Below are 10,730 nucleotides of genomic sequence, written 5' to 3'. Positions count from 1 at the left end.
ATGGACAAGAAATATTTTATTTTTTCCTCCTTTGTTTAAACGTGCGATATCTTTCAATGCGTGCGTCCCTGCATGAATTTCTTGGCACGAGACCGGGAATTTAATGCCATGCTTTCTATTAGACTACAGAATCCGTTGACGGCATCGATCGCATCTCACGAATTGAGTAGCCAAACAATCGCTGAATGATCATTGAATGATCATAGGAAACGATAGCTCGTGATCCACTTACTAAAATTGCTTTCACTCTTTAGCTTCGCACGATTTATGATCGAATTAGAATATATATGAAGCAAAGAAGTGCATCGTTCGTCACGTGAATTCGTTGCTATCGCATCAAATTAATGATTATAATTCTTTATGACGATTTATTAAATAGTTCTATTTATGGTTTAACGTTGTTGACAACTTTCGCCGAAAAAAATCTAACGTCAAACATAGATACTCTCTTTCCATTTTCTGTATATTTAATTTTTATGTATATTAAATAAATACTAGTATCTTATAATTAATAAAAAAAAATTATTTTTTATATTAGACATTAAATTATTTAAATATTAGAACTTAGACGTCTAAAATGTTAAGCACCTTACATTTTTTTACATACATAATTACGTACATAATTTTTTTTCTACAATATTTTTTATGTTACAGTATAAACTCGAGAGTAAACTGATTAAAGCATCAACATGGCCACGCAGAAAGCGAAATTTGTAAACAAACAGTTCAACTCTCCTATCAACTTGTATTCACCACAAGCGATACAGGAAACTCTAGATAGACAGACTCAAGTTCTGGCTAACGGTGCAGTCGGGTAAGTTGTATCAAATAAAAAAGAGAAATAACTCAACAAAAGTATTTGTTGAGTAGTAACTAAATAAAACAATAGAAATAGAATAAATAAAATAAAAATTCACATTTACAAATGAATTTTTACAATACAATAGAGCTCCGTTTATCTGAACATGTCAAGGAACAAGATAATTCTGATAATAATCGAATAGTTCGAATAATATAAACTCACTTATTTTTTTCTCTACCAGTACTTATTAGTTCCAATAATAACAGCTGACGTTTAGAAAACTAAAATCGAACACGTTGAGCTCCTATTATTCAATCTATAGCATCATAAAAGCTCAGCTGTAAGTGCGTATATTTAGAATTGAGCACAAACTTGTTCGTAAATGAAATGCAGATAAATGGAGTTCTATTCTGTAATAGCAATCAACATAATAGCTTTCCAACAATGAACATATTATCGTTGATTTGTAATACCTGTCGAATGAATATTTATCTTTTTAAATATTTTCCAATAATCATTACCAGTTTGTAAGAAAATTCGTACTATTTTATTTATTTTAGTCTATAAAAGTCTTATAACAGAGTCTAACCACTAATAATTTTGTTGAAATCTCACGAGAGAAGAAGGTATGGTATATACGATCTCACTTTAACTTATACTGTCTCACTATATCATTTTAATTAATATTAAAGGGTGAGACTCTTATAAGTTAGAATGAGTGGTATGGCAATAAAATTTGGCAATAAATATTTTTGAAAACACTATCTAATTAACATAAATGACCTTTATTATCCTCCCTAGAGGCAATACATTTCTGACAACGTTCATACAGCTTGCGGAGCTTTCAGAGTTTCCGTAGCTATATGAAATGTATTATCTTTAGGGGAGATTGCTTTGAAGGACAATAAAGTTTTATATATTAATTAAGTGGTGTGTTTACTTCCTCATTCGAATTTTATTGCCACGTATACGAAGACTATATATACCTTTTTTTCTCATATAGGATAAAATCGCGTTCTACAGGAGTTTGTTAGATTCTTTACTTCAACTTAAATACACATCCCTTGTCTATATCTATCCTAATCTGGATCAAATTCAGATTCCACAAGTGAATCGTCAATCGACTTGAATGACTCACGAGCAAAACCGCGTGGGGAATCTGATTTAAATCCCAGCGACCACCTTGCGTCAATCATCAGCTCGTTGTCCACGTGGTGTCATGCAATCGTCTGTGTATCGGCCGATGTCAGTCGGTCACTCGATGACGCCGGTCGCATGAATCAGCCGTCGACGTCGATTTCGTTCGCAACGTCAGTTATTTTCGGCGGACCGAATCACCGGCCGGTTGGAAATAAACGGCCTGCGCGAAACCGACGGCTTGCACCGTCGCGTCTCGTCTTCGTACTTGACTTAGTTTCGCGTTTGATGGACCGTGGACGCGTGCTGGTTCGCTTGCTGTTCCGTTCTTCTTCATCATTGTCGTTATTTCTACTATCCTTGCCACTTCAGGATTACCTCCTGTCGAGATGATCGCTACGAAAAGGTGATCATCGATTTTTGATCTTTAAGAGCTTGCAGACTTCTTCTGAATCTTCTCTTTCGTGAGCTTGAATTACCTCTTTCTTCCTCCTTTTTGCAAATTTATAGTTTTTGTAAAAAATGTTCTAATTAAATCAACAAAGGCCTCTAAATAGCATTTTAATACCGAGCAGAATTTCTGATTACAATAATCAGAAATTTTGTTTGTTCTCATCAAAATACGTTTTGTTGAATCCTTTTGTTGGTTTAATCAGAGAATTTTGTTCAGTGTATGAAGCAAAAATTTTCCATATTTTCTTTTATTGTAAAAAATCGACTTTATATTTTATTTGTTTAAACGTCATTGTTGTCAGAATTAACATGTTTTTTTCATATAAATTTGCAGAAGAATTATAATTATAAAAAAAATTATAACACTTCATATTATTTAAGCATTAAGATAAACATGGGGTCCGTAATTGTTGCAACGTTATTTTTCGAGAAGCGGAAGACAATTATTTCATTTTTTGTAGCATTCGAAATATTAGGTGTAGGAAAAAGTTCGTGGCGTTTTTCCCATTAGATGGCATTAAAAAAACGCGAACTTTTTCCCACAATAATAATATTATTAACAAGCCAAGCTTAAACGTGGAAATCTCTCTTTCCAGGATCGACTTCAGTCAGTTGGCCAAGCCAGCGAACTTGCAGAACAGCGCCGTTCTACGTATGCTCGAAGAAGAAGAAACGAGGCAGCGCGGTGGTCAACCTGGTAAGTGAAGACATGTCTCTTTGAAATTTACATATTCCTAGAAAGTGTAACTTAAAATTAGGATTAGGAAGATCATAAGATTCTTTTGATGTCTATAATTTGACATCAAAAGTATGTTGTGATAGACTGATACTTATGCCGACGACATTCAATGCTTGTTTTCCTATTGGAAATTGTTAGCTGGATCAGAAATTGATCTCAAATCTCAAATCTTGTCATCGTACTGATAATGTCAGCATCGCAGTTAATACGGTGACAAGAATCTAGATCAGTTAGCAATCCAGCAGAAAAGCAAGCATCATATGCCGTCAACTTTAATATGAATTTAGGTCGACCTGTTTCCTCGGACAAATTTGCATTTAATTTATGCACTAAAGTGTATTGTTTGAGTCTTCAGTCTTCAGAGGATCCTAAAATCATCAATTTTATGGATCCAATAAAAGTTATACACGATTTACGATTTGTCATTTGATATATCACTGTTACATCACATATTGCATACACACATACAAATATATACAAATTTTCTAACTAATCTTTCATATTAGGTATTTAAGTCTAAAAATTCAAATCTAAGAATTCAACATTATTCATTTTAACATTATGTAATTCCAAACCAAGATTGTTTTATACAAGAGAGAGATATAAAGCAAATATTATTATGAATCGATGCCAGAAGCCAATGGCTGTGTTCAACAAGAAAAGCAGTTTACTGTTGTGAAATTCTTTATAATATGATTGATTTATTTATTATGATCCAAGAGAGAGGAACTTAAGGCAAGACCAATCATATTAAAGAATTTTACAACAGTTGCAAAACTATTTTTTCTATTGAGCTACGCTCAATAGAATAACAAAACTATCATTTTCCAACTATTTTTTTGGCGTAAAATTGATCAGTTTAGTTTTCACATTGATACTTTAAAATTATAATAATAAGGCTCAATCAAATTAAATAATAATAATGACAAGGGCTACGAGCCTATCGAATATTTAAAAATTTTAATGACATGTAATAATAATGTATTACAATAATAATAAATAACAATACAATAATAAAAACAAACATATGTTTCGACTCCGATTGGATCATTATTAATGTTAATTGAAATTTTTTAATTTAATACAATAATAGTCAGTTATTTAAAATTAGACATTAGTTATAAATCTTAACGAAATTGCAAATGTTCTTGGAATCAGAAACGCATAATAAGATAACACAGAACAGATCGATTTAGTAAAAATTCATTATAATGATAGATATTTTGTACCGTGACGAGTACTATTAGAGACAGTACATTTATATTTTAATTGTGTGGGCGTAGAAAAAAATTTTTAAATCTGTGTTTAATAAAATAAATATTTAAAAAATACTTATTTGAAAAATAATTGGTACAATAGACGACTTTAAATTCCCTTTAAGAATGAACTTTAAGATGATGAGTCACTGATGTAAATATTATCAGTCGATTACCTGTTCTGGGGCAAAATCAGCTCCTTGAGTTAATGCCGCTATCGTTGGCAACACGTTTTCAATTTAGCATGACACAATCATTACTCTTTGGCTATGACTCAAAGACGAGTTCACCAGATTAGCAACGTGTTTTCGCAAAACACACGAGCACCTCCGCCCGAACACCGCGTGCGTTGTGTTCGAGAAAGGTCCTCTTTGTGAAGCACGCCGCATTGATTCATCGCCAAAAGTTGTCTTCAATTAGAGCGGAGAATCATTGTGTCCGAATGTCAAGCGCGCGTTTTCGAACGTTTGCTAAATTCGCTGAGAATAGACGGCTTATTATTAAAAGAGTCCACTTATATATAAATTTATTAATTTATATAAATGATATATATATCTCATTATGTCATATTACATATATATANATATATATATATATATATATATATATATATATATATATATAAAAAATAACGGAGATATTTTAAATGAGCAAGTTAGAGGAAATACCCTGTCAAATTTAACACAGTGTCAAATTTAACAATCGTTTTAGTACAAAATAACGACATATTTAGTAAGAGCAGTGGCGACTTAAATTAAGTTAAATTTCACGCTATAGATTTAACAGAGAAGGACGCTGCCCCACCCTGATCGGGCACAATGTCAAGCCCCACTCTTTGGCTGGTCACCAGAAAGGCTCTAAAATCGGTAGCCAGCTAGTTTCCGCGATAACGAAAGATACAGGTGACTCCGCATAGCGTTAGTAGTTGGCGGGTGCCTGTTTTGGCAGAGTCGCGTTCCTGATCGCCGTAGCGGCTGAACCAGCGAGCTCGCTGGGATCGCATCGGTATGTGGACGCAGGATCCAGGCGGATTTATTAGTTGCCAGAAAATATGCGTTCGCACGATTTTGCGCGATTAACGATGCGCGACCCCATATGGATGTCATAATATTCGGCCGCCTGTTGCGACACGCTTGCGGTGCACGCGATCGATATATGATACGAGAGCTGCGTGACACAGTTAAATCAAAATTGTGCACGTCGTTAGAGATACTATTTTGATGGAATGATGAAAGAAATTTTGTGGAAAGAGCGACATCGCTGCGATCCATCGTGTGAATAAAGTTGGATCAAGTGCATTATTTTTGACGAAAATTGATGACAATGATGGTGGTTGGATGACGATGAAAAATCGCGATTAAATGAATATACGAGACGTGGTGATTGATGATATTAGTGACACGATAAATGAGTGACTCTTTTTTATCGTCTATTTTCTATCAATTTTTCTCAAGTTTGTATTAATCTACAAAAGGACGTCGGTATTAAAAAATACCATTTTTTATCATCTCGAAAACTGTTTAATACTAAAAGTACTAAGGTTTCTTATTCTTGAGGACTAAGCGAATAGATTACTGTAAAAATAAAGAAAGTGATGAAAAACTAAATATTTTTTCAATATAATTATTGAAAAGTCAAAAAGTTTCATAATCCTATCTTTTATATAAAAAATAATTTTAATTATTTAAAAAATAGAAACGATCAACGGAGTGATGACTCCAGTACTTTTAATGTTAAAAATTTCATCTTTAAAGAACTTATATCTGTATGTAATAATTCAAGCGGATTTGTCCAAATCTAATTGATTAACACAGATATATCGCAGTCATATATCATAAATTAAGAAATTTCATACCTCGCCAAACCGATCTTTGTCTCTATGAAACTCTATTATTATCCTAGGTCTCAAACGAGTAGCTTGGCCACCGCCTCCAGAGGATCAAGACTTCGACTACATCGAGCAAGCTCCCGTCCAAGCGAAGGTAATATAACAGATAATTAGATACGTGTGTACATATTTTCGCGCTAAAGAATCAGATTTCGTTGTCCCATCATTTTATGCTGCTTCAATAAGACAATGACAAAAGGCAATGATAAAAATTTGCAATCCTTATTTTTCGAACGGTATTAAAAATTCGAGCGAAATGATGATAAAATATTGACGATAAGAAAAAAATTAATGCCTCAAGATGTAATATTTATTGCAAAAATGTTGAAATCAAATTTTGATCCATGAAGACCTGTTACCTTTTCTCTTGTTAGTGTAGCAAAAATTCTCTAAATTCTTTGAAGTAAATTTTACTCCAAAAGAATGAAATCTCACTCCGAAGAATTTAAAGAGAACATTTATCATTTCATATAAATGAAATGAGGATATAAACGAGCATATAATGAAGTAATTAAACATTTTCGTGACATTTTCAAAAATCTCCGAAAGGACACGGATATACTTTTGAATGTCTACGTGTTGTATGCATTCTTTTTTCGTAATATTTTTTATTTCCATTTAGTGCGATAGCTTCTCCTGCATCTTGCCATGCGTGTGAATGCAACGATGTTCGTTACGTGTTTCTTTTATGTATTGTTCACGCTCGTTCCTCTCTGTGTATGTATATCAGTCCTATTTCGCTCGGAGCAGAGATGGAGAAACAAATACGCGATATATACCGCAGTCTCTAAATTAAGTCAGCAATTTTGGCTAGTTTATTCTTCGGTAAAATTGAAATCGATTTCAAGCAATTTTTTTTAATTGTCATTAAATCTCGAATAATTATTGAATAAAAAAATCGACTGAAATAATTGTCTTTTTAACGAAGAATAAAATAAAACTTTTGTAACAATTCTAGCAATTATAACAATCAATATTTTATCTATTATTGTTTTATTTAAACGAAAAATCGATACTACATGTCGTTCCATCTCTGACTCGCACTCGTGCACGCAGTGAATATCGATATCGTTAGAAAGTTTACTATACAAATTCGACATCCGAATATCGTATTTCTTAAACACGCGAATCCGCCCATTGCGGTCGTCGAGGCAGGTCTACCGATTGATTATTTGCAGGAAGCGAAAAAAGAAAACGATAAATTGTCAAATTGGTGCATTGGTCCCTTTTGATAAAAACGACGATGCTTGGCTCGAGTGAATCGCGGACAAATTTTGAAAAATTTTTGATCTGAATAATCGAGAATAATATGAATTAATTCGATGTAATTAATTAAAGAGTTTAACTAACAGTTTGAATGCTCTACATAATTATTTTGACATTCGAACAAAATTATTTTCTGCGTCTGACTAATTTGAATGTACTTCAGCAAAATAATTTTTTCCGTGTACATTCATTGATTCTATTTGTACAAAAAATATTTTTTATTTTACATATAATGATACAAGTTTAGATACTTAATGAAAGTCGAGATTCAAACTAACTAATCTCTCTGCTTTATCACTCCGATGGTCATTTTTTTATACATCAATTCCATAAATCTTTTTACCGTTTTATTTATTCAAATTATCAGCTTCTAATTTTTTATTATGCAAATAGTGTTAATAACATTAATAGTATATCGAAAGAGATGATTTAAATAAATAATATAGACATACGAAGATTATAGATATCGCATTATTTCTCGCAAATTTTCGCGCACCATCTCTCTCTTTTTTTGGGACGATAGACCCACCAGTCCGTGCATTCGCTCGAGCCTACAAAATTATCTGTTTTCCCCTCCGGTAAGACCCGTGGGTACGGTGAATTCGGCTCGTACCAGAGTAGTCTCTCATCGGGTCCGTCACCCCAACCGTCCTCGACGGTCGCACGGTCGTCGACACAGAGCGCCGTCCCGTCGTCCCCATCGCCGATCAGTCCTGGCGGGACGCTCCTGCGACAGCCCTCGCACTTCCAACAGCAACAGAATCTCAGGGGCTGGACGCCCGTGACACCCCCGGCAACTTCGTCACTCTCTCAACAGCATCCCCTGGGCCAACAGCAACAACAGCAACAGCAGACTCAGCCTTGGCAGGTAGGTGATGTTTGCATAAACATGGCTGATGGTCGGTTCTCCGCAATTTTGGAAGAAGAGCCGATGAGAAACGCGGTAAGAAACGATGGCACGTGGTAATCGCTTGCGATCTTGGACGTAAGAAGCATCGTCGCCGTTGTTGTTTATGCGAGAGATATATTGTTAATTACGCATGTTGCTCTTCCTCTCTGTCTCTCGCACTCAGAACCTATGCACTCAGAATCGGCGTGAGACGGTTTTAGCCAAGCGAGGATAGCGGAAGATTTGCAGGATAGCAACTGGTACGGTCGTAAATGTCTTCGCGTGGGTGTGACACACTCGCGACGGTGGGCGAATCTTTATCGCTGTGCCCTTTACATTTTTTTCAGCACTCCCAGGATCCATACGACCGGGCACCGCAGAAGCAGCAACAGAATCTATCTGGTTATTATACACCCATCCCTGCGGCGTTCGAGGCACCACCCTCCACTATCGTCCTCCGTCCTGAGCCGCCTATCTCGCAGGTGAGAGTTTGATAATACAAGTTTAAAGAACTTAAATCTTATCGTCAAATAAATTATAAATCTAGTTCTCTAAGTTCAAGGAGTCAGTTTCAATTCATCAAGTTTTCAATTAGAAAAAATCAAAATGATTTTATTTTGACGTCATAAAAGTCAAAATAATGATTTTAAAACTGTACTGACGTTAAGAATCAAAGTCATTTTATTGACATACAGAAGTCATAATAATATCATTAAGACATCTTCATCTTATTTGTCGCTCAAGATAAATGTCCCAATTTTCGATCATTTATTAAAGAAGCATTATTATTATTAAATACTCGTAAATATGTTTAAAAAAACATTTTAAATAAAACATTGATATATTATGTTTGCATATATCAAAAATTTAAAGTCATTGTGTAATATTTTATTAAATAAAATTTAATACAATGAACGGAGGTGTATGAGATGATTGACTTTAATCCTTAATTATTTTAAGAACAAATAATTTTTGTAGCGTGAAGAAAAACCTTATAGCTTTATATCTTTTCGAAAGTAATGTTTTACATTACGTTTGATATTATGTTGCAACTCTCGCAAAACTATGATCCGGCCAAAAATAACGCGGTAAATATTACGCGAGTTTCCGAAATGTCTCGTTTAATATCGGAGTGGGTTGCACGGTGCGATACAATATTTTTGCGAGAGTATCCGTGCGAGATCTCTAGCGAGAGAACTGCCTTTGGCAGCATATCAGCCGTTAAATATACGTCGTCGTCATTCCGGCAGCATCGATTACATCTCTCTTGTCCGAAACTTACTTCTAAGAATATCCTGAATATCTAGATGTTTCTGAATATCTAGATGTTTCTAATCTGACCCACGACTTTGAAAGAATGGTACAGCTTCTCTGCATCACTGTCCAAAGAGAGCAGTCAAAATAAAGTTAAAATGATATCATATTGACTGAAACATGACAAAAGAATGATGACATAAATTGACAAATTCGGTCAATGATCAGTCAATATAATATATCAAATTGACATTATTTATTTATTATTATTTATTATTTTTTATTTTCTTGTTTCTCCTAACAAGAATGCGATTCTTACACATATTTCCGCGACTTCTGATATTCGTAAAGTTTAATTTTGAAAAGACTCAAAAAAAATGCAATGCATGCACGAACTTAAATGACGCCAAGTGCATAACTTGACTTGATGCGAACGACATATTTATATATGTTCGTGTCGCTGCCAAATTCGTGATCACTAGTTTTTTTGAAGTTTCGACATCGCATCAAGTCAAGTTAAGCGATCCGTTTCATATTTTTATGCACTTGGCATCATTTAAGTTCATTCTTTTAGCATAAGAAACAAAGAAAATCAAGAATACAACGCAATTAAAGTGGCGCAAGTTGTAGTGTAAAAATTTTTTTATTTTACAAGAAAGATGATATCATCATATTATAAATTATCTAATTCTTTCAGACTTTTATCTTTATTACTGTATTATATTTGCGGACGGAGAAAATGATTGCATCTTTTTTTGAGTATTTTTAAAATTCAACTTTACGAATACCAGAAATCGCGGAAATATGTGAAAGAACCGCATTCTTGTTAAGAGAAAGAAGAAAATAAAAAAGAATAAATAAATAATGTCAATTTGATATTATATTGACTGATCATTGACCGAATTTGTCAATTTATGTCATTCTTTTGTCATGTTTTAGTCAATATGATATCATTTTAACTTTATTTTAAATTTTCAATTAAAATTACTCAGAATAGTTTTCGATATCATTCAACATCTTGTGGCGTTGCTCTCTCTCTCTCTCTC

At 33.8% G+C, this 10,730-nt stretch overlaps 1 protein-coding gene across 1 annotated transcript in view; it reads left to right on the top strand.

The window, feature by feature from the left end:
• The first annotated feature begins 689 nt into the window (after positions 1-689).
• LOC105623297 (potassium/sodium hyperpolarization-activated cyclic nucleotide-gated channel 1-like) overlaps positions 690-10,730 on the top strand; it is a 14,909-nt gene continuing 4,868 nt past the window's right edge. Inside the window, exons 1-5 of the mRNA XM_012204695.1 lie at positions 690-814; positions 2,989-3,089; positions 6,290-6,369; positions 8,074-8,409; positions 8,778-8,912. Coding sequence (XP_012060085.1) covers positions 690-814; positions 2,989-3,089; positions 6,290-6,369; positions 8,074-8,409; positions 8,778-8,912 — 777 coding nt within the window. The remainder of the gene's footprint in view (positions 815-2,988; positions 3,090-6,289; positions 6,370-8,073; positions 8,410-8,777; positions 8,913-10,730) is intronic.

The sequence above is a fragment of the Atta cephalotes genome, assembly GCF_000143395.1.
Source record: "Atta cephalotes unplaced genomic scaffold scaffold00055, whole genome shotgun sequence".
Lineage (NCBI taxonomy): Eukaryota > Metazoa > Arthropoda > Insecta > Hymenoptera > Formicidae > Atta > Atta cephalotes.
The sequence above is the reverse complement of the archived record's forward strand: the minus strand, read 5'-3'. Positions and strand labels throughout refer to the sequence as shown.